Source organism: Hylaeus anthracinus, unplaced genomic scaffold, assembly GCF_026225885.1.
Source record: "Hylaeus anthracinus isolate JK02 unplaced genomic scaffold, UHH_iyHylAnth1.0_haploid 4, whole genome shotgun sequence".
In the NCBI taxonomy this organism is placed as follows: domain Eukaryota; kingdom Metazoa; phylum Arthropoda; class Insecta; order Hymenoptera; family Colletidae; genus Hylaeus; species Hylaeus anthracinus.
In genome coordinates, this window is record NW_026535289.1 from 13,635,363 (window position 1) to 13,659,974 (window position 24,612).

Genomic DNA, 24,612 nt, shown 5'->3' on the forward strand with positions numbered 1-24,612 from the left:
CCCATCTCCGGACCAATGAAATCCTGTTTCAAGTCACATGGTTTTGTCACCAGATTCTATAGTCTGGCTGAATGAAATTTTACATTGCTACATTTCTGGCGCGTGTAAACATTTTATGCCTACAAAATTGAAACTAATTGGAATTTATTTTATTCTGCAAATATTACATGCATCATTTTATTCTGCATAATAACATGAACATTACTTTGAATCTTTTTTATATTCTTGCATATTGTTTGCATTTTGTAGTTTCTTGTGCATTCAAATTTCCTATAAATGCATAAAGATCCGCAGTCTATTTATATTTTCTTATAAAGGTCTGTTATCCTCTTCTATTTTCAGGTATATTTTATTACATCACATATAGATATACATAAATTATTATAATATACATATTTTATCGTGAAAAAATTTGCCCTATCGAATCAGTTTAAAGCAATTTAAATTTTTTCCGCCTTTTGGAACACGGTGGCGCTACAGATCTTGAGTACACTGCGGAGAGAAGGTACCTACTGTGGGAGAAGTGGGGGCCGTTAGATATCCAGTTAAAGGTCAGTTCCGATCCGTACCGTATCAGTAACGACACGGAGCGGTGTCGGATGTGCGTGAACGTGCCCATTCGAAAACAACAGAAGAATATTTAATATTACTGACACCGAACGTATACGTGTAAATAGACCTTAATCAATTACAAAAGCGTGTAAAAACAGCAAAACTATACTTTAACAAAAGTTCCAATTTACATTTTCGAACGCGACCATCTTGAACGTAATCGACGCGATTTTCGCGCGAAACGCGTCGCGGTTCGCGATGCGTATCTCGGTATCGCGTGTTCACAGGTGTACGCCCGCAGTCGCAATCCGCTGCTGCACAGTCCGCACCCGTACGTTCCGTGTAGTGCGTCTCAGAAAACTGTCCTTATCGGAGCATCGACGTATACAACGTACACGTACACGCGTACGGTGAAATCGAATTTGAAAAAAATAGGAAAAACAGGGAAACGCAGTTAAAGAACGATCGGAGGCCGCGACGGTCGTGCGTTTCGTTGGAACGACAAAACGCACGGGAGCCGTCGAATCACCCCGGCGTTAAATGTGGCCGACGTGCGAAACGACGGTGCGGTACGTCGTTAACAAAGCTGGTGGTTGTTTTGAGCCTGGAGTGTTACCCGATTAGAATGGTTCCGTGTGTCGCGCGCATCGCTGGCGACCCGTAGTGTTGTGCCAAAATAAAATCGGCGTCTAGCTGTTCCTAGCTGGGAACTGCCAGTGGACGGATGCGCCTCGCCGTTCGGTCTCGTTTGGAAACGGCGGGACGAGCTATGCGGGATCGCGATCACCCGCTCTTTTGTTTCGAGGACTATGGGTGTCATAGCAAACCGCTGACGTGCGTCCCGGTATTTTAAAAGATAAAAAGAAAATCGGCCGAACGCGCCGTGGGCTGCGAGCAGTGTTTTTTTTTTTCTTTTTCATACTTCTGTTCGGCTCCGTGTCCGTCGCTCTCGAATCCGCAGCCCGGTGGATTTTCGATCCGACCTGGCCGAATAACACACCTGAGAACGGGGTTGCGACACGCGATATATTTCTCCTACGTGCGTGTTTTCAACAACCTTATCCGCCCTGACGTGATTCGCCCGGTTTGCCCGCCACAGGACGGGTTATGTTTCCCACTTTCATCGGGATTCTAGGTGAGCTTTGCGTTTCCTTTCACCCTTTTCCCCGAACGATCGCACACGGATCGGGATTTCCTTTTTTTTTTATCTCTCCTCCGTTTCGTTTCTTTTTTTTTCTTTCCGTTCACCTTAATCGTATCGCCAGCGATTATCTCTCGCGGGAGATCGATGCCCACAATCGAGAGTCCTTGTCAATGACCCCGAGTTTAGCAACACAATTGTTTTCGTTGTTTTTTTAGGGGGGAGGGGGGAGGCCTCACTCTGTTTGGTTTTTTTGTTTGGTGTTTTTTTTTTTTTTTTAAGTTACGTTAGATTCTACGCGGGGTGTCGATGCACGGCCTGGTTATGATCGTATTTTGGGATGTTATTTATCATTTGGGAGATGTTTTGCTTGACTAGTTTGAAGTTTCTGCTCCTTATGTGAACATTATGGGAGTTCTGTTGTTTGATGGAAGTTTTTCACTTGGTAGGGAATGGTCGTGGAATTGTTTTGATTGAAACTTGGAAAGCAGTGATTAGGATTCTTAAATAAACATTAAAGTCATTGAGAAATTATTGAATCGATTAGTTTGAATTTTGTGCTCCTTATGTGAACATTGTGGGAGTTTTGTTGTTTGACAGAGCTTTGTCATTTGGTAGTGGTATCACAATGGTCGTGGAATTGTTTTGATTGAAACTTGGAAAGCAGTGATTAGCATCATTGAGTAAACATTAAAGTCATTGAGAAATTATTGATTCGATTAACTACCGTGTATTTTCATGTACTGTTATTCGAGTTTGGTTACAATGGTAAAGTCATTGAACACCTTGATATTTTTGGTAAAATGTGAGCCTTGATGTTTAGTCTCAAACTTACCATACCAGAATGTCTTTCAACTTGTGTTCGTCTTTTTAATTAGCAAATTCTTTTATCTTTATGAACACCTAATTGTAGATATCATCATAAAGTATAAAAGAATAACGATGATTCATCGAATGGTATACTTCCTTCTCTATGGTAACAGTTTGCAAAGGGAATTGATATGAAATAATATAAATTGCACACATAATATTTAATCTCATTTAATCAATAATTTCTAAAATGTAGAATTATACAAAACATTTTTCCTTTAAATTAATTCTTTTTTATCAATTTTATCCATTGTATCGAAATTATGTAAACAATTATTCAAACTTAAACTTAACTTAAGTACAATAAAATGAGCACTAAATATTTAATCTTAAACCTGGAAAAACTAATACATAATCATAAACTAGTACAAGCATATTACAATATAGATTACAGATTAAGTTACAAAAGTTTTGCCATGCAACAAAAAATCAGTTCACAAGAAATGAACGTTACATTACACTACCTCTGTTTTATTGTTTCATTTCGACAAGATATATGTAACCTTAGTGAATATGTTTAAAGTAACAACTTATTACATTGCTCCCTGTTTTGTTCTCATGATTAATAAAGAGTTGTTACTTTTCTAAACACATTCATTAAAATTTCATTTTTTAAATTTATTTATATTATCGAACAAAAATAAGTATTGCATGTCGAACAACATGTAGTTCAGAAAGTTCAAGAGTTCTGTTTACACAATCATTCTATCCTGTTGCTTTTTATTTTATTTTTTTGCTTATTAGAATTTTCATTCAATCTTAAAACTGATAAATAACTGTTTGGAAGTATTTGATGAGCAAAATTAGCATACCTTTAAGATTTTCTGACTGGTAGACTTGACAAGCTACCCTCCCCTTGACTTTTCTAGGGGTAACGAACTTGGAGCTGTAACTGCATTCTGTTTTCTTAGATACCTAAGTCAAAGTTACTTACCAATTCTTCATAAACTAAAACCTTAAACATCTACAATATATTGATTATTTACATACGCAGTTGCATATGTACTTCTGAAAGTTTCCAAGTCTATGCCATTCCTCCACCAGTCTTACTACATGCGAAAAGAGACATTCCAGAGCTTAAAGAAAATCATAACTTGAAGGAACTCTCAATTGTTCCTTTATTTTTTTAGACATTCAATCGTGGTGGGAGGTGCCAAGTATAGCACACTTCTGCTCATTATTTAGGGCTGCCTTCAATCTTCTGGACTTTGATATTGAGGTACTTACCTAAATGCTGACTCGTACGAGTAGGCATCGCATATGAGACTTGTTAGTACCGCTTCAGCTTCCAGGAAATTAAATAGATCATGCTTCGGCTTAATTATGTTATCAAAGGCTTACGCATTATTCTTTTGTTGCTGCATTGTCTGCTTTTCTAGTTGTGTATACATATTCATTGTGTATTATTTTAGGACTTAGAAGAAGCATTGTTAACGGATGGAGGAACGGAGGGACGTTTAGTACAGGAGCTGATAGTCAGGTTACTCGAAGGTTGTTTACCCAACGACACTCGCAATGACATCTCCACTTTTAATTATCAGATGTTTCTCCGTAGACTGTTTCGTAAGAAATGTCAGGTAAAGTAATTGTTTGCTACACTTTGTAACATTTCAAATGTGTCCATGCGTCGCTATTAAGACTAACCGCCGTGTTATTCTATTTTCAGGAATACAAATGCGAGAATCCTTTTAATACAGATGTAGATTTCGAGTTGTTACCTCTTCGGCAGAAAGTAGAAATATTAAGAGCTCTCTGCGACTTTAGGCTTGACGCTGAAGACGTGGTACGTGTTTAAGAAACGTTACTAATACATAGAGTTAATTTGTGGACTTTTATATACCAACGCTTTCTTTTTATATTTTCGATACTAGGAGCAATCATTAAGTAATTTGGACTCGGATAGTCTGCGAGTCGAACCTTTAGGACATGATCGTAAGAATTCTGCCTATTGGTACTTCTACGGCACTCGATTATATAGGGAGGACTACGTCGATACTTCTGACAGCATCTCACATAAACAGAAAAGTAAACCTAGGGATAAAAAGCGCAAAAGACGACGAAGCAGAGTGGCTAAGGAGGAAGAGGAAGAGGAGGAGAAGAAGGAAGACGGTTTAATACAAGAGGAAGGGAAAGAAAGTGTTTGGCAAGTTGTCTGCTTCACTCAGCAGGACTGGAGTCGTTTAGTTGAGAAATTTCGCGATTCGGTAATTGTCTCATTGAACGAGCGTTAATATCTTTATCTTAAGACACTTCTAATACTGTTGTTGTACCACTTAGGAGTACGATACCGAACGTAAACTCTACCGTACTCTATCCGAGGATTTCATGCCGGAAATACCGAAGCTTTTTGATTTGAAGGAGAAGCAACAACGGCGCAAGTTGTTGCAACGTAACAGTTCCCGTGTTCTTCGAAGTCACGAGCCCGCGACACAGATGGAAACAGTCATGGTTAGATCGAAGATCAAAACTAAAACAAACAAAGGGAGCAAAAAGGGGACTCAGAACTCGAAGAATGTTTACGTTAAAGAGGAAACACCTCCGCCCTTATCTTTGCCGCCCGTTCAAAAGAAAGGACGGCAGACTAACAATTCGTTGGCTTCTGCCGTTGGCCAGATCGTGATTCACACCAGGGACGAAGTGGAAGGATTAGAGAAAAAGAAAGGCGTCGGAAGTAACAGTGACGGGAATTACGTTGCTTCTAATTATGGATATAAATTCGGATATTCGTTTGGAATCGAGGAAGAAGAGCGTCGCGTTGGGATGCATAAGGTTCTCGAAAGTCTCAAGGATCACGTGGATGCCTGGCCATTCATTGATCCTGTGGACGAAGAATATGCACCAAGGTATAATTTTATGATCATGTTGTACTTAATATTTTTCGTTAAATTTGTACAAAGCACTAAATTTCTATTCTTTAATATAGATACTATAGCGTGGTACGGAAACCTATGGATCTTAGTACGATGGAGGAGAAACTCGACGGTGGTTTATACAAGAATTTAAACGATTTTAAACGTGATTTTGCTCTTATAGTGGATAATTGTAGGCAATACAATGGTTCCGACAATGGTTAGTATACTTTATGTAAAACAACGCGTTGTTACGCGATACTGGTATAGATCTCTAATTCAGATATTATTGTATTTTCTGGTAGAGTACACAGAAATGGCAGTGAATCTTAAAGATGCATTCGACAAAGCTGTGAATCGCTATTTGGAATCGGAAACATCCAGCGACGAGGATGCTTCGTCGCCGAAACCGTTCATCGCCACGCCCGCGTCTCCGTCGTGTCCTTCTCGAGTTTCGTCCCCGCACCAGAATCGTAAACGTTCGAAAAAGTCTACGAAAAAATCGAAATCGTACAAATCCGAGAGCAAAGGAAAGTCCAAAGTGAACGATAAGAACGAAGAAGAGGAGAAACGGGGGAAGAATTATAAACTTCCGAAGAAGAAGAGGGTGAAGAAAAAGAGTAAACGAGCGAAGGACGAAGAATCGGTGAACGAAGAAGAACAGGAAGAGCAAGAGAGCGAGGACGCCGTGTCCGAGTCGAGTATCGTGACTTCGAAGAGAAGGAAGCATATCGACGCGAACAATTTATTGTTGAAAACCAAAAAGCTGTCATCCAAAGAATCGGAGGAGTTGAAGAAGATGAACAAGAAGATTAGTAAGGAACGTCATCAGAAGAAGGAAGCGGATAACGTGCGGCCGATAAAAGAATCAAAAGAGAACAAAAAGCGGAAAGAGGACTTCGAGGAGGATTACGAGCCCCTAGTCATCGCGAAAAGTAAAAGTAGAAAGATCGAGAAGAAAGAGCTCGAGGAGACCGAGATACTTACGAATAACGCCAAGAAAAGTAAAGCGAAAAAGGTCGAATCTCAGGAGGACGAGGCGGAGCCGGATGACACGGAGAAAACTCAGCATATCAAAGTTAAGAAGAGTCGGAAAAAGGAGAAGGGGGCCTTGAAGGTTTCGAAGCCTGACGAGAAGTACGAGAAAAGTCGAGCGAAGGACAAAGAGAAAAAATCAAAACAGAAAAACGACGAACTGAAAAACGGGGAGATATCGAGCGAAATAGATTCCAAAGACTTAGATCTAGAAAGCGATTTAGATTCGAAGAAAACTCATACGTCTAAGAAAATTGCCGCTTTTATAGGTGACAAGGATATAGAATCCTTGGACGGTTTAAAGGATAAGATTAGCGAAAGGCGACGGGAGGAGAAGCTGAAGAATGAAAAAGAGAAACAGAAGAAACCGGCGAAAAGCGATCTTCACAATGTGTATTCAAAAAAAGTGCCTTCAAACGGTAGTACCTTTCACGACAGCGATAAAGCCAGCGCAAGACGACCAAAGTTAAAAAAGGGAATGAAAGAAGATAAAGTTCCTACCACGGAGGATGCGGTGAAAACCCAAGACCAAGAACCAACTGAAACAAAGAAAGTAAAAGTGGCTTCGACCAAGCATACCAAAGGATTTGGGAAGGAGGAAAGCTCGATACAAGCATTGAATCAAGCGACGGAGCAAACACTCCATGTAAGAATATTTCACATTTATATCTTTGCCAGTAAAAAGTAATACTCTTGTACTAAAGCTAATAGTTAAATTTCTCCAAACGATGAACACTTGGTACTTCTTATGAAGGTTTAGAAATTAGTTTATTTTTGATATTTTATATTACATGTTGAATACGTATTCAATGCTTTTTTCCTTTCTTTTTTTTATCTTCGAATAGGACATCAACAAATGGCTAGATGACGCACCAAAGCTTTCCGAATTTTCTTCCGGGAGCGATTCTCCGATATTTCATTCTTCCGTTGAGTCTGGTCGGTCGGGACCAAAGGTAGAAGCACCGAGAAAACGACCAAGTTCTATTAAAATCTTTGGCCCTCACGGACCCACCAGACCAAAAAAGATACAACGTACGATCGATCGTTTGCAGCCTGGTAAAAGCAAGGGGAACTTGCTTTTGAAAAAACCGCTCAACTTACCGAGCGTTAACGCTAACGAGACAGCTGTTAACCAGTCGGCGAGCGACACCGATCAGGCGAACAAGAACGCCGACGAGGAACCAAAACTTAGTTTAGGAACTGTGTTAAAGAACGTAGACTCCATTCAGTTGATTTGCAAGAGCTTAGTCTCCTCGCCGAATCCGAATTTTTCGAACGACGACGAGGAAGAGGACCACAACGCTCTCCCCGTGGCCCCTGTGCCTAGCTTGAAAGAAGAGAAATCGTCGACCGGAAAACCGACGACGCAGACGCAAACGGTGGCAGAGGAATCTAAAGACAGCCAATCCAGCGTAAAAGAGACTCAGAAGCCTAAAGCTGCGACGCCGAACTTGAGCGCCTGGTTCAAAGCGTTCGGGGCACCGAAATCGAAGAAGAAGGACGAGGAATCGGAGGACGGCGCGGCTAAGAAAGACGGCGAATTGCCAGAGGTGTTCTGCGGCAGACAGAGAAGAATGAGCACCGGCGGTAGCAGCGTGAGCGAATCCGTTTCCAGTTTCTCTCAAGAATCGCCACCTGGACGGGCAGGTCGATCTCCACAGGGACAGCCCGTGATGGCCTCGGTCGAGCCGCAAATTAGAGGAGCCGGATTCTATCAGGACGCCCTGTCGACGGGAAGTAGTCCTTACAACAGTCCTTATTACGCCACACCTCCTAGATACAGTGCCCAATTGCCGCCCACTCCGTCTCCGCAAAATCATCCGCTGTCTCCGGCCTATCCGTCGTCCTCTTACGAACAAGCGCCTCTCTTTTCCCAAATACCGGCTCAGCAACCCCATACAACGTTTCAGAAGTCCCCGCAGGAGAGTTCCGGTGAAGTGTATCACCAATTATCGCCCACGTTCCCGCAGCGTTCCCCTCAGGCCAGCTTTCCTCCGAATTCGACTCCGCCAGAGACCTTCAATCAACAATTGCAACCCGCCGCTATTCAGAATCCGTCTCCGGTCTATTCGCAACACTCTCCGCAACCGATCCAGCAGGTGTTTCCTCAGCCTTCCCCGCAGCCGCCACCCTCGAATTACTCGCAACCGTCGCCACAGCAACCTCCTACCCCGAAATACTCACAACTCTCTCCGCAACAAAACGCAACCAATTACTCCCAGCCTTCTCCTCAAGCCTCTAGTTACTCTCAAGCGTCGCCTCAGCAACCACATTCCCCGTACTCTCAGCCGTCCCCTCAGCCACCGCCCACCTATTCCCAGCCGTCTCCCCAACAGCAACACTCTCCTTACGCCCAGTCGCCGCAGCAATCGTCCAGTTACTCTCAGCTATCCCCGCAACCGCCAGCAACCTACTCTCAGCCATCCCCACAGGCCCCGGCCGTATTTCCGCAACAATCTCAACCATCGAACTACTCCCATCCATCTCCGCAGACCCATTCCGCCAACTACTCGCAGCCGTCGCCTCAACCTCTCACCGTGTACTCGCAGCCGTCGCCTCAACCACGGAATTACTCTCAACCGTCGCCCCAGCAACAGATTCAGCCCTTTCCCCAGCATTCCCCTCAGCCACCCGCCACGTTCTCTCAACCCTCGCCTCAGAACGCGTCCTATTCCCAACCGTCGCCGCAGCCGCCAGTCAATTACTCTCAACCATCCCCTCAGCAGTCCGTCAATTATTCCCACTCGATCCACTCGCCTCAAACCCCTCAGAATTACTCTCAGCTCTCCCCTCAACAAGCACCACCCAGCAACTATTCCCAACCGTCTCCCACGCCTCAACAGTCCCGCAACTTTTCTCAACCGTCACCGTCGCCTCAACAGTCTCGCAGCTTGTCACAGCCGTCCCCGTCGCCTCAACAATCTCGCAGCTTCTCTCAATCGTCGCCTCAACAGAAATCCGTCTGCACCTCGCAAGCATCGCAACAGTCCTCGAGCTACTCGCAGCCATCCCCGCAACAGAGTACAAACTACACGCCGCAACCGCAGCCGTCTAAAGGCACGGAGGATTTGTCACAGAGCACGGCCACAGCCTCGCCGGCTGCCGCGAACTACACCCAAGGATTCAAGCAGAATTCCTACATCCAATCGCCAACCCCGTCCATCAGCGAGGCAGAGCATCGAACGGAGTATCTCAAGTCCGCCGCCAGCACCGCCGAGAAGACCCCGACCGGGGACCAGCAACGAAACTTCGCCGTGGGAACGGAGGCGTCGTTGAACCTGAACGCCAACCATCAGATCTATCAATCCACTAATCAGTATTCAGCGTTCGGGAACAATTACCCCAACATCGACCTACAGAGGTCCGTCTCGCGCCAGGAACAACCGCAACAGCAGCAACAGACCCAGGAGCAACGTTCCAGCTTCGCGGAGCTGACGGAGTCCCTGAACGCGCAGAAGTACGTTCAGCAGCGTTCGTTCCTCGGGAAGACGTCCGCCGCCGGCGAGCAGCTGTCGACGCAGGACCAGTCGCAGATACTAGCGTTCCAGCAGAATCTGACGGCCCACGAGCAGCTCTATCCGAGCGGTTTTCAAGCGTCCGGGTACTCTATGCCGAATTCCAGACCCGTGTATCCCAGCCCGCATTACTTTGACGCCGGCTCGAAGACCGCCACTGGTGGAGCTGCTAACAGTTCAGCCAGTAACCTGCCTCCCGTTAAGAAACGCATATACAACGAGTCGCCCAACGAGACGACTCGTACCATAAACCAAGAGCCTACAGGTAGAACAGGTCAGGAGCAGTTCAGTTTTGATCCGATAATGGGCTTGCCTCAACCCGACGCTGTTTCAGCCAGTCAATTCGACGCCGCGTTCGTTGGGAACTTGACCGATCCCGTGGCCACGAATAACGCTTACGCTCGTTTGGGTCTGGGTCTGGTGGGTCGCGCGAGCAAAGAGCAACAGCAGCTGTTGACCATCCCTCGACCGCCCGCGACCAAGTCCGAACATTTAGCGTACTCGAGGAGTCCAGCGCCAGGTGCCGCCGAGCTGGACCTCAATATTCTACAGAGCTTGCAAACAGCGGCCAAGAACACGCAGGGTATACTGTCCATGTCTCGCAGAGGCGGGGACACCTTGGCCACTGGTTCCACGGCCGCACCGACGAAGACGAGGAAGAGCAGGAAGAGCAAACAGCAGCAGCAACAGGAGCAGCAGAACGTCGCGAACGTTTCGTCCGCGGTCAGCACCGATACCCAATCGACCGGTATACCTGGCTTCTCGCAGTATACAGGGACATCCGCGGACTCGATCAGTCTGAAGAACACCGGCATGGTCCCACCAGCTGGAAGTGCCTTCAATTTCGCCGCGTCGACCAGTACCACCACCAGCTCAGCCTTCTACGACAAGGACGCGACAGCTGCGGCGTTCGCGTTCTTGGACGAGTTTCGAAATCCAAACCGATACTACAGCATGGCCCTGAGGCAGCAACAGCAGCAACAGCAGCCCCAACACCCGCCTGTGACGGACGCAGCTCAGCAAGCCTGCAACAAGCTCAGCAACCAACCGCCGAGAAACTATCCGCCTCATCCTTTTCTTCATTCCGCTCAGAGATCGGCGGCGTACGGTCCGCCAGTGTCCGCGTACGTCACGCCTCATGGACCGAACCTAACGATGGACCCAACCGCGTACCAACAGTACATTCATTCCCTCTACGCTCTTCAACCGCCGCCGCATCATCATCGACCGTCCTGGCTTTAGCCGTTAAAATCTTTGTAAAGGGCGTCTTAAGCGTTTTGTACGACGACATTTCGGGCCGGATACACACCGTCCTTCCGCTAGATGGACGAAATAGCGTTTTAAACCAGGGATAGAAATTGACGGACGTTCGCCGACCCAGATGGTATGTTGACTTCATTGCTCCAACCAGACCTGGACGATTTTCATGTAACGTTATTCGAGATACTGTTTCACCTATTCTTATTCACCTGTTATTGTTGTGAGTTTGTAGGCGTCGAAGTTGAACCAACTCGAAGTTGAGCCCGTGGTATGTCGGAAGGTGCGAGACTCCAGCGGTGGATTGGGGACACAGGAACGATGGGAGGAAGTTCGTGCAAATATGTGCTCTGTTTGAATTTTGTTCCCAAGGTACAGCGATTTTTGTACTCCGGCAATTCTTGACGAGTGGTACAGTAATGCTCGGTTAATTGAGAGAATTTCATTCCTGGATAAACGAGAAACTATATTTCTTCGCATCGAGCAATTGTGGATTGGCAACTGTGAGAATAAAACCCAATCAGTTGTGCTCCAAAGCTCGCCGCATGCGCGTCAACGTGGTAATCGCTAATACGTACTACAAATTGTTATATTCCGTATATTTGAGATACGAAAAGTCGAGTTTTGGAAAATAATTTTATTCCCAGCTAATTGATATTCTTCAGTCACAATTTATCTCGTTTAGTCTGGCACTACTGTGCAACTGATTCTAATTAACATTCCTGTTGTACAAAAATAAGCTATAACTCAGGAACAAGGACAAATAGGGCATATGTTACTATGACATTCTTTTCATTATTCGCATGTTCCTAATCTATCTCTGACGCGTGTCCCAGATATTAGTATACATCTTATACAAACGTAGTCAGATTTTTCTAGAAGAATTTTTAGCATTAAGCGAGGAATTACTGTATTACATTTTTGAGATACTTTGTGAAATAACTTTGAAAGTAGTAATTCTGTGAGATAACGAAATATCGAAATACTTTTGGAAATAACCGACGTGTTCAATGATATTTAATAGTTAAGTATCTGTTATCACAAGTAAATCGATGTCTCGGTTATTTCCAAATAACGTTACGGGAAATAGAAGACTGAAATACGATTTCGAAAAGTTATTTCTCGTTTTTATTTAAGGAACAAATTTGCCCAGGTCTGGTTCCAACTTCGTCGCGGCTCATTCTCCTTATTCGGAACACGTGGATTGTGCAGAGCGTTCTGGAACAAATGTGAGAGATATAACAGACACGCTGGGTAAGTCCTCGATAAAAGTCACAGAATCGGGTTGTCTTGGAGACTTTTAACGAGTATGGTAGGAACTTGTTTCTTTTTTTTTTTTCTTTTTTTTAACTGAATCCAAGACGAAAAGAGTGAAGGATAGACCGAAAGCGAGCAAGATAGAGTAAGCAAATGCAAAATAGAAACTGTAATATTTTATATCGTTTCTTCGTGAGAGCATTTTTAATTTTCAATTAATTGGTGAGACTGATAAACATTAATAGGGGGAACATTTTCCTTAATTTTCAAGCTTAGATCACGTCTGTTATTTGTCTGACATTTGTTCTGGAATAGCCTTTGCAACTAAAGTCCGGGATTAATTTAGATAAAACTGTGTTTACCAGTGCTTGTGAGTGCATTTGATACTTTGTACCTTTCTCCTGTTGTCAATCATAGTTGCAGTTTAATAGATAACACAGTATAGAGATGTTTCACTTGCGTGTAGTCTGTGTCGGTTACCGATGATCGGCAATGACAGCAGATACATACAAAGTTTCGCTCGAACGCCGTTAGATGGCGCTGTTCCCCGATTGTAAACACTGTTTCATCTAATCGTGCTTCTCTGCAATCATAATCAGAATTTTCGTTCTCGTAAAAACATCGGTACGGATGTTTCTTCTTCCTGGATCGTTGACCTTTCTGCCTTTAATATTAGCAACTGAAACATTTCTTTCGGTTTTTAGCGTAATTATTTATTTTATTCGTCGATATGTGATCGTTTCACAAATATTTTTTTCTTATTTCGCTTCCGTCCTGAAATTTCTGAATTAATCGAAGAGAAACCTCGGTACCGATTTAGCAAAAACAAAAACGCGAGAGGAAAATTCTGATTACAATATTCCTCGAGATCATCCATTTGAAAATAGCACCGTGAACTCGTGAGGGTCAAACAGTAAAAGAAACGCGTAAAACTTGATTCTTGTTCTTTCGTTTTTCTCGAAATGTTTTTTTACTGATTGACCAGCGAACAACAGATTTTTAAAGCTCTCTGGAATTAGGGTACCCGGCCGTTACACCGCGATTGTCTTTACCCCCTCCCCCTACTTCACATTTGTTTTCTTGTACATTATTTCTTTTTTTTTTTTTTTTTTTTTTTTATCGAGACGATACGAAAAATCTTGGACATTTTTACACGATTTATCAGAGGAAAAAGAAAGGAACTGAAAATAAGAAATATTTAGCTTTTATTCGGTAATCTACTATGTAGTGATATGTACATAAAGGATAAGCCTACTTCGCGTAGGAATTTTTGATAGTTTTTTCTAATGACTAGTCGACGACTTAGACGTTTAAGTTCAGTCGCTAGTGACCGGAAGTCATCTTCTATCAAAAGTTCCTCTGTCTACCAACGCTCTTACACCGTCTCTATCTATCCCCCCCCCCCCGCCTCCCCCTCCCCCCTCTTTCAATCCCTGTCGATGTATCGGGATGTGGAATTATGCAATATTCGATTTTTTAGCGAGAAGAACATTATATTACAAATCCGCTCCGTGACAGTGCTCGTAATTTTTAGCCTGTCGTGAATATGTCCTTTACCCACATAATTATTTTTTTTTTATTTTTATTTTTTTTTTATGTTCGAGCAAAACGATAAAAAGAAGGAACAGCTAGACGAAACGTAGAGGTTATACGTGATTTTTAAATTCAAAGGAATTCTGTATAATATTGAGCGCACTGTTGCTGGTGTATCTTAGAGTATATAGATTTCTATAGTTCGTAAGCTAGTTTTTCCGTTTCTTTGTATATAAAATACATATCTCCTTCATAGACGATGTGCTCGATGTAAAAAAATGATCTGCAAAGTCGAAGACATTGTAGAATCGTCCGCGGTAGATTAAAAAATGGGATAACGTAGGGAACTATAGATGCGTGCGTGTGCGTGTGCGCGGAACAAGTTGATACGCGAGCCCGATATGTGTATGTATATGCCTGTGTATGACTGGTTGCGTGGATGACCGGGTGTATGGGTGTATGACTCTTGTATGAAAACGAAGAAATAAAGTATAATACGCCGCAATCATACATTAACCCACCTTATTGCTAAAAGAAACAGATGGAAGCGGTATATTAAAACTTATAAATATATACATATATATTGTAAATGTATATTGTAAATGTATCGATGACAGATTAAAGCACAGTTTGTTACAAAATCGTTTTCGCACTGCCGTTCGAATGAAATATTTTAGTAAGTAATGGTAATTGACGATTTCAAGAAACTTCGTTCTTGAATGGTCTCGCGAAGACACGATTATTTATCGAAGTAATTATAAATACGGGGTGTCCCAAAAATGTTATAACACCTTGAAAGGGGCGGTTCAGGGGGTGATTTAAAACAACTTTTTCCTTAGCGAAAATGTTGTCCGAGGCTTCGTTGAGGAGATATTAACGGAAAACACTGACCAATCAGAGCGCGAGTATGCCGATGGAGCGGTCGTGGGAGCGAAGCTACGCGCTAGGCGGCCACGCTCATAGGCTACCGTGACCGCTCCATCGGCATATTCGCGCTCTGATTGGTCAGTGTTTTCCGTTAATATCTCCTCAACGAAGCTAAGGAAAAAGTTGTTTCAAATCACCCCCTGAACCGCCCCTTTCAAGATGTCACAACATTTTTGGGACACCCTGTATAAAACTAAGTAACATTTTTCGTACACCGAAACTAAATGTCTTTCGAAAGAGTACGAAATAGTAGTTACGTAATCACACGAGGCGTCGTATTCTTTTATTGGCTATATTAACAAATGTAAATTTGTGAACTGATCGATTTAATTGTCCGCGGAGACATTCTCCCACATTCTCCAACCAACTTTCGTTGTAAAAAGTTCACGTCCATCGCACATTGATGGAAACGTGATAACGAAAGCATGTGTAATCAGTACGCAAGTGCTCGTTTTATAGTGATGTACAAGAAATTATTTGCAATTAAGAGTCCATAAGATGCGTAGCGTAATATTAAATGGAAACGTGACGAGTTTATAGTAACGACACAAAATTTAACCTCTACGCGAATGCATAGAAGAGAGTGAAACATAATAGCGCGGTTGGAATGCGAATATGATAACTACGAGTACCGCCTCCTTCCCGAGTTTCGTAGTGTAGATGACGAAAATTGTAGATTCAGCAACCAGAGTCTATAATTATAATAGCAGACTGTGGTAAAGTGCTACTGAGCAAAGTGCACGTGTCGTGGAAGACCGTCAAGTACTCGTGAAACATGTTTATCAAGAACATATTACAGAGTTTATAATTTTACCGTCGGTGTACGTATTATTGCGAAAAAAAATTATTTTTACACATATATGTCCTTAAATGTCGTTCGTTTTCTTGCATGCACGCAACAATTAGAATTATTTAATAAGAGGAGAAATCAACTTTGAAAAAATATCGATTTATGGATCACGTGTAAATGATACGCGATTATCAAAACAATGATTTATAGATGTATTTCATCCACAGATAACGTTTTACGAGTTTAACCTACCGTGTACCATACGAATGTATAAAATGTTCGAAATCATAAATAGAGAACTGCTACCAATAAAAGCGCACTATTTTCTATTCAATGCTGGTGAGTAAAATATGTTAAATTCGAAGTTATGTAAGGAAATGTTATGAATTCGAATTTTCTGTCTTTCAGCTACTGGACCAATAGTGCCATTTCTACCAACGATAGCTAAACAATTAGGTTTCTCTGGGTTTTTAGTCGGAACTATATACACGATACTACCAATTTCGGGTTTAATAGCGAAACCCTTGTTCGGTGGTTTGGCAGATAAACTCAAAATTCATAAAATATTGTTTCTAATATTTCAAGTAATAGTTGCTATATCTATGTTCATGATAAATTTTATACCTAAAATAGATAGTACTGCGAACGTTACTCTTATTTGCAATGGCGACGCATCTTTAGAAATGTGTTCAAAAAAGGAATTTTCTAACAGTGTTTTAAAAGATGTAATAACAGAGACCATGCATTTAAATGAATCATGTCAGGTATGATGTCTACATTAAGCTTGTAGAACAAAGTATTTTATATCTCTAATTTATTACTTTTTTTTTTAGGTATCCTGTAAGGCTACAAAAGAAATTTACACAGAAATGTGTTTAAATTGGAAAGCATCTAAATTTTGTAAAGCAGCAAATTCAAGTCATATTGCGAATTCAGAAACATTTGACTTTACTTTAGGATTCGATGTGTTCCATGATTCCTATGTAAGATATATTAATTCGTTACATTTATATATTAAGTATAACAAAGAAATATTAATAATTTTATTTTACAGTTGAGCAAGTGCATATACATCAAAATTCTTACGGCTACATTCTTGGATAATGTTGCACATAAGCCAGCTTGTAAAAACTACGTTAAGACAACCTGTACAGCCACATGCAAGAAAAATCCAACTTTTAATCGGTTGTTAAAAGAGGTCAAAGATTCTCAGACCAACACCATGCAAAGTTCGATGTATCAGTACCAATCGTTTCTGTCTGCAACTATAATAAGTTGGATTGGAATGGCAGTTGTAGTCAGTATAGCGGATGCTATATGTTTCAATCTCCTTGGTCAGTACTGTGTTGATGGCTACAAATTTTATACTATTCTTACATTTACTTATTACAGGTAACGAAAGGAGAAAGGATTACGGGAAACAGAAAATGTGGGGCAGCATTGGCTTTGGTATTTTTGGAATAGCCGCGGGATACTTGGTAGATTTTTTTAGCGAAGGACAACAGCAGAAAGATTATACCTGTATATTTTATATTATGTTGATCACTATGATATTCGATATTATAGTATCAACAACTATAAAGAAGGTACATTTTTTTTTTATATAAACCCTGGTACAATTGAATATAAATTTACGTGGTACAGAAGTCTGATACCTTTGTTTATCGAAAGAATACAAAATTGCCAGATAATGGGGAAAAACAGTATTGTTACAGAAAAACGCAGAATCCTTAGAGGATGAGCCATCGATAGTGTGGGAACTATTTACGGTCTGTAAGCAGGCTAATATGTTGACCTTTGTATGGTGGTGTATAGGAGCTGGAATGTGTACTGGAGTAGTATGGAATTTTCTATTTTGGTACACCGAAGACTTAGCAACTAGTTCTCAACTAGCATGGCTTAAAACCTTGCAAGGGCTGTTGACTGGTATACAATGTTTTTTAGGAGAACTACCCTTTAATTTTATCTCAGGAACTGTATTACGAAAACTAGGCCACGTGAACGTTATGAGCTTGGTTTTATTGATTTATGCAATTAGGTAACTTATACGCTACTACCATAATAAAAAGTTGGATTGCACATTTTGTAATAACACTTCCTTATAGATTCATGGCATACAGTACAGTGTCAAACCTATGGTGGTTTTTAATTATCGAGATACTTCATGGGCCATCATTTGGTCTCTGTTGGCCCACTATGGTTTCGTACGGTGACAAAGTAACGCCACCTAATACAAAAGCCACTATACAAGGATTTATTGGTGCTATATTTGAAGGAATTGGTTAGAAACAAAAAATTGAATTTCTTACATGTAAAAGAACAAACTCTTACTATCGCTAATTTATTTCAGGTACATCAAGTGGCAGCTTAATATGTGGATGGTTAATCAGCATATACGGTGGTGTTACCACATTCAGAGTATTTTCAATAGGGGCATTGGTATGGTTGACATGCTTTTGGCTTATCGAATTATTACTCCGAAAAGTTAAAGCGTCTCCAATTCACATGGGCCACAATCGTGAGTAAGGTTTACGTAAATGCATGAATAACCTCGAAGAAAATAATTTTTGGTACTTAACGAAACCTTTGATCAACGAAATATCGTTTTATCATTGGTTAATCTATTCCAGATTTGACAAATTACGCTAATCTAGACGACGCAATTCTTATGACAATGAGTCGCGAATTGCAAACCTATTAAAGATAAACATAAAATTTTATTTAGAAATTTGATACACTTATATATTGTTTACTTAGCAATGGCTGTTCTAATAGAACGTGGTAACAATTATTGGTACTTGAACTTTTCATGCATTCGCAATTAATTTTATGTCATTTTATACAACGTCGCTGTGTAAACAAAATATTGTTCAGTATTATGTACTAATAGCAAAATTTTATTATTATAATCGATAATATATATTCACTTTTCTACAATAAGAAATAATTGTTTTACTCCCGATTCCGTCAACAGGGCGAACTTGAGCCAACTTTGAACGTTTTTAATTAAGTTTCGCGGTTCTTTATCTACATAGAGGAACATATAGAAGGACAGCGAAGGATAGTTGTTAGAGGATGTGTTCAGCCGAGACTTAGAAAATTGCTCACAAAATATCTCAACCATTTATTCATTGTGAATTCATTTTTCAAGAGTGAAATCATATCACGCTAGTAATTTGATTAATTACCAGTGTATTTTCAATTATTTATCGAAATCACGCGATAATAATATTTTTATGAATTCCGCATAATATGTCGATAAAAAGCTACAAATAACTTTCTTCTGATTTAATACCACGGCACTGGATAACAGTTGCTCGCGTGCAAAACAGAATTGCTGCATGCGAAAAGACTCGATGGCCGTTTTTGCGTAGCGTTAGTCTTGTTTAGGATTTCGTTTCAGTTGACTATGGTGAGACGGTGAAGTCGCCTGAACTGGGACAGGCTCGACGATGACTTGAAGATTAGAAATTTCGCCTGCGGTATCACAACAGTCATTCATCATAATTCCAGTACCTGAATGAATAAAGGCAAGGCTTCCTTCACTGGAAGAAGCTAAACTGGCCGACAGTGGAGGTGATCTCTCTTTAGGTGATGCCGAAGAAGCAAGATTATTCATAGCAGTGGCACTGTTCGTTGCCTGTTCCAATGTCCCATGAAGCTCGAGTATACGACTTTCAAGAAGAAGATTGATTTCGACTTGCGCTTTATATTTCGACTCGACGGCCTCTAACTCGGACTCGTGTTGATCTTTCGTTTCCTGTAAAAGTCGTTGCAACTCTACGAGTTGCGCTTCCTTTCGAGCGTCTTTATTTTCTAGTTCGCCTAGACGCACTTTCAAAGCTTCTACGAGAGATGTTCGCGACTCCAATTGTCGTCGTAAATCTAAAAACATCAAACGATTCATGATTTATTACAAATCATCGTATCCATTGCGATTATTTGTTAAAGGAGTCATAAGTGATATTAGCTACTATACCTTTTGATATCGTTAGTAAATAATTAAAACGCACTTACTAGTTAATTCTTCCGCGTACGATCTTTGTATCTGCGTTGCTTCTTGTTTACTCATCGGCGAAAGACCACCCGTACTTTCTTGCAGTTTCGCTTGCGCCTATGCATACAACAACATTCGATACACCAAAGGTCGCATAAAAGAATAAATAATTTATGAAGATACTACCTCTCCGAGCAGAAGGAATTTCTTTTGTACGGTATCGAGAGTCCGTTCTAATTCTTTACTACGATCCGCAGCTTTCAACGCTACCCTCAATCGATGCCCCGCATCGAAAAGGGAAGCGTCCGTGGAACGAAGTCGCTGTTCACATTCCACCAACTTCTTTTGTTCGTTCTTCAATTCGACTTCGACAGATTGAAGAAGATCCTTAACCGTCTGATTCTGTCGTTCTTCTTCTACACACTGTACATTTTTAATCACGTTACTGTATGGATTTTATAAACGGACTCGTGTTTATAGCCAACGAACAATAATCATAATGCTCGTGATTATTCTAATACGACATATAGTTTTGAGCAATTGCTTATTGGCTATAAACGCGAGACTCTTTTATCTTTGTAAGGGCATTCCGTTGGAAATCCATGGATTTTCATTAGGTATTTGATACAAATAGAATCTTTGGTTAGATTACCTTAGTTTGCCAATGATGCAATGCCTCTTTGTATTGTTGTTCAGCTTGACAAGCTTCTCTCTTGTTACGTTCTAATTCAGCCTTCAAAGCTTCTACTTCTTTTTCCATCATTTTCAATTGATCAGTCTGTGATAAGAACTTCGTGTTTAGCGATAGCTAGAGTTAAAAAAAAAATTTCGATGAATCTTATCTCGAGCAAATAATGTCAACTGACCAACGCATAATTATGCTCTTCTAACGCGCGCGAATCCCTCAGTTTACCGAGAAGTCTTCGATTACGTTCGGCGTGAACTTCTCTACGTTGTCGTTCGAACTGCAATTGAATTTGCATGAGTTGTAACAGTTGGCTTGCACATGCAGCGTCTAAACCATCTTCCTCCCCGGGTTCGTCTTCGTTGTCGTTCTCTTTCCTGTGCTTCTGTTTGATTGGATTAGCCCCTTTAAAGGAATCGTTATTGCTATGTTAAAATTTTTATCAATCTACATTACGTGATTACTAAATTGAGTTTTATACTGACTCATTTTGTCACCGGAAACATTACTACTGGTACGTGTGCAAGCTTCGACGTATCGATCGAGCATCGCAGTTGGCGACAATCTGTATTCAGCATCTTGTTGAACGCGTTTCTGTACATTCATTTGATTTTTTTGATCTAAAATGCCCAGCAGCAGATATTCGTACGGGAGGTTATCAGACGTTTGAGTTCCAATCTCTTCCAATCGTTTTCTCCCGATCTCTTTCAATTCATTCGTTGTTTTGTCAACGTTAACTTGGTTCTGGATATCCATATCCGGGCAAGATTTACTTTTCCGAACCTACAAGTGTAACAAACATTCGTTCGTTGAAACACTGAGTTTTTTCCAATTAAAAATACATGACCTTAATAACAAATCACATACGTGAAATATTATCCGAAACATTTTACCTTGCAAATAGAACTAGAATTCGAATATTGTGCCGGGACTTGACACTGAGAATACAAACGCAGTTGATAAACCCTCCCGAAAGCATTTTGCATTTTCTCATTGCTGTTTTGGTGTCGTTCAACGTATTTCGAGCAATCGTGTTTCCCAGCAGCTTGAGAGCTTACAATTTCTAAAACCTGCACAACACACGCAGACATATCTACCAACTTTCATTAATATGCAACGCTTTTACATAGAAAAGTTAGATAAAATACAAAACCTCTTGATCTTCCTGCCAAGAATCGTTTTTTCCATTCTGATTAGTATCCACTTCTGAAAATCTCCCGTTTTCGTCAACGTTCCCGGACGGCCTCGGTTGGCTAACGCCTTGCCTATCCGCTATGATTTTACTTATCCTGTGCGAAAGGAATCCATGCGCGTTGCTTCCATCCCCGCTTCCAATTGTAAAGCTGGTTGTCGCGGACGCTGATGGATTTAAGGGAACAGGTGTCGACGGTCGTGAATTCGATCCCACTGTACCGTTACCGAACGCGGAAAGAGCACGTACTGCGGCAGATCCCACAGGTACTTGTTTTGCTGATAATTTCCGTAAATCCTGTGTCGAATTCATAAATTTTTATTATTAGCAGAAACGATGTGAAACGAAAAGAAAGACAATTCTTCTGAAAACGATATCAAATTTATAAAGATTACAACGTAATAAAATAGAGAGAAATGATGTTCCTCGTAATTCTGATCAACGCCTTGTTCTTCGCGAACGTACTTTAACAGGAGTTGTTTCGGGTGTGGCTTCAACCGCAGCTTCTGGCGGAGATGTGCCACTTCTGTTGTTATTGGGCGTTGAAGGAGCAGAACGTTGTTCGTGAGATGTAGCTGGATACGGAGGGCTAAGCGGTGGCACCGACATACTTGGAGACCAAAATGTATCATCTTCGCCATTGCTGGTAGCTTCTAATGGTGCTACACCTCCGCTAGCGTTTATTGAGGTATACATAGAAGAGTGATCTAGAAAATGTATCTAGCATAATTACATTCGTAGCTACGTTTGGTCCCAGTAAAATTTATTTACCTAAGGGCGGCGTAGAGCGTGAATTTACAGCGTTGAATACTTCCTCCCGACATTTGTCTAACGTGAACCGACCACATTCTGCCATAACATCGTGGTGTTCCATTTTTTTCCACCTGATATATAATCGAACGTATAGTAAACGTATCGTAAAAGATTTTATATAAAGCAACAACAGTTTTCGTAATATAAGATATACCTAGCGGCAGAAATCTCTGCATCTTTAGATGCAGTAACGAGTAATGGATGCATACGCACTGAATCCAACATTGGCCTAATTGTATGAGTAAAAGTAGCCAGTTGGTCTCGCTGAATATATTGTTGTTTCAAATATGAGATGAAGTTGCAAGGATACATGGCATATAGTCTGTGGAATAAACTGTACAGTCCCACCTATAACAAATCGGGAACCATTAATTGTTTATTCGTGCCTTTAAACGAGTATCGATACTCACTTGTAGATGTAATAAATACAAATGATTTTTATCGATAGTTCCTGCTGTCGTAAGAGTAAAATGCATAGGAGTAGCAAACAAAGACAACGACTGATGATGGTAATATGAAGCCAATCGGCCGAACACGTCAAAAATTTCTGAGAGGTACGGCCCTAAAGCAGCTGGTAACATTGGTAATAGCATTACCAACAGAAGAAGAGCGCTCATGAGGGATAATGTATCTGCTTCCATCTAAAGTCATATCATTATATTTATTTAACTATACGTTTAGCTATGTTATTTATTTTTAGAAAATTTAGATTTACCTTAAGTAACTTCAGCAAATCCCGAAATAAAGCATGACCTGCAAGTTTATACAGCCAAGTTGGTTGGCGACGAACAATATGACCTAGTAAAGTAAGAGTTTGAATTCTTTGGCTGCTGCTTCCAGGTTTGGAAAGAGCTTCGGATAAACGATCTAATAGATGCTTGTCATGCGGATCTCGAACGCTGGCTAATACTTCGACGGCTCGCGAAGAATTTGTAGACAGATAATAGTCGAAAAGGCCATTGACCAACCAATTGTCTTTTGCTGTAGAACATTCAAAATCATTAGAGAGCACAAACACAAAATTTAAATCCATAATTTACAATTTTACTTACTACAGAGAAAAAGTTCGTGGAATACTTTCTTTATTTCTTCTACTTCCCCGAGCTTGTTGGATTCTAATAGGTTAAAGAGATCGGCAATGCCTACGGAATTGATGTTCATCTTGGCTGCGCTAACTATTTTGGCATGTGCAAACGATACTTATCCGGATCATTTGATCATATAATGGAAGTAGAAGTGAATTTGTAATGCTTAGCTTCATCCATCTGTCATTTATTATGTGGGACAGTCTTCGTATGAAGCGAAGGAAATTTTTAAATACCTAGAAACAAATAATACGAAACTAAAAATGAAAGTAATTCGCTAAATTTAGAAAGAATTAAGATATTTTTTTAACTGCATGTTCGATGAACTGTCAATTTATGCGAATCGGCATATGAATTCTCGTATCGCAATTCTGTAAGAGAACACCGTTCACCGGCACGATATCAGGATTATCCAAACGAGAATTTCATATAAGATATTCCGAAATTGTCAGTGGATATTTCATTCTAAATGTATAAAAAAAAAAATTTGTTGGTTCAGTTCTACGATACTCGTAAAAAGGTCATTCGGTACGATGTCCGTAAAAGATTTTCGATGAACATGACTTTGGTATTTAAATAGAACGTCGAACACTGAGTTCGACTACAGATATATCGGTAAAAATTAACGAATTAACTTACCCGAAGTTCATCGAGTACTTCGACAAATTTTCGAGAATTCTAAGGCGATCGCTACACCATCGCTGATATACCATATACCGTAGATTGATGTCGCCACAATAGAAGTAGCGCCACGATCGCGCAACGATTAATGTGCGTTCCGAAAACTGTAAAAACTGATGCACTGGTAGCAGCCAATCACTGAATTATAGAAATACTGGTTTTAGTATAGCGGCGCCATGGGTGGGAAAATGTAAGTTTGAAGTGAAAATAGTTCCCACTGTGGCAATTAGTTTTTCAAGTCTTATTTTATCCAACATAGTCGTTGTGCAATCGAGTGCACGGCAACTTCGAGATGACAAGAGAAATGATAAACGAGCTACTATGGGTTGCCGCATAACAGGCGCACCCCTGCGCCTACGAGATGGCAACCTAGCGACAAAGTGGCCAGTGCAGGTTGCCGCAAGAAAGGGGCACCCCTGCGCCTACGAGATGG

The 24,612-nt window shown here is 41.1% G+C and overlaps 3 protein-coding genes across 9 annotated transcripts; 2 read left to right on the forward strand and 1 right to left on the reverse strand.

Moving 5' to 3' along the window:
* The first annotated feature begins 498 nt into the window (after positions 1–498).
* LOC128895003 (protein PRRC2C) lies at positions 499–15,042 on the forward strand. Of its 7 annotated transcripts, none has more exons than XR_008461660.1 (10): positions 500–1,687; positions 3,694–3,782; positions 3,976–4,140; positions 4,230–4,346; positions 4,435–4,767; positions 4,841–5,406; positions 5,487–5,632; positions 5,718–7,093; positions 7,293–11,591; positions 12,357–15,042. XR_008461660.1 is itself a non-coding variant. In XM_054157178.1 (9 exons), the coding sequence occupies exons 1-9, from the start codon at positions 1,660–1,662 to the stop codon at positions 11,202–11,204; spliced, it is 6,732 nt and encodes a 2,243-aa protein (XP_054013153.1). In that variant the 5' UTR covers positions 500–1,659; the 3' UTR covers positions 11,205–15,042. The 7 variants fall into 7 exon arrangements, 2 of the variants coding, with proteins under 2 accessions (XP_054013154.1, XP_054013153.1); XR_008461661.1 differs by having other exon boundaries at positions 12,373–15,042; XR_008461659.1 differs by having other exon boundaries at positions 7,293–11,346; positions 11,455–15,042.
* An 83-nt stretch (positions 15,043–15,125) lies between these two features.
* On the forward strand, positions 15,126–18,635 carry LOC128895011 (major facilitator superfamily domain-containing protein 6). Its single transcript, XM_054157211.1, has 10 exons — positions 15,126–15,757; positions 15,954–16,065; positions 16,135–16,490; positions 16,560–16,709; positions 16,781–17,060; positions 17,119–17,312; positions 17,442–17,764; positions 17,832–18,007; positions 18,077–18,244; positions 18,357–18,635. Exons 2-10 carry the CDS (start codon positions 15,993–15,995, stop codon positions 18,425–18,427), a joined length of 1,791 nt encoding a protein of 596 aa, XP_054013186.1. The 5' UTR covers positions 15,126–15,757; positions 15,954–15,992; the 3' UTR covers positions 18,428–18,635.
* A 191-nt stretch (positions 18,636–18,826) lies between these two features.
* Positions 18,827–24,291, reverse strand: LOC128895007 (hamartin). The gene is made up of 15 exons (XM_054157195.1): positions 24,138–24,291; positions 23,466–23,734; positions 23,129–23,394; positions 22,824–23,054; positions 22,568–22,761; positions 22,372–22,484; positions 22,066–22,307; positions 21,562–21,897; positions 21,302–21,478; positions 20,894–21,191; positions 20,590–20,813; positions 20,376–20,501; positions 19,910–20,146; positions 19,744–19,840; positions 18,827–19,611 (listed from the first exon to the last, which is right to left on the reverse strand). Exons 2-15 carry the CDS (start codon positions 23,572–23,574, stop codon positions 19,103–19,105), a joined length of 3,159 nt encoding a protein of 1,052 aa, XP_054013170.1. The 5' UTR covers positions 23,575–23,734; positions 24,138–24,291; the 3' UTR covers positions 18,827–19,102.
* Between the last annotated feature and the right edge of the window lie 321 nt (positions 24,292–24,612).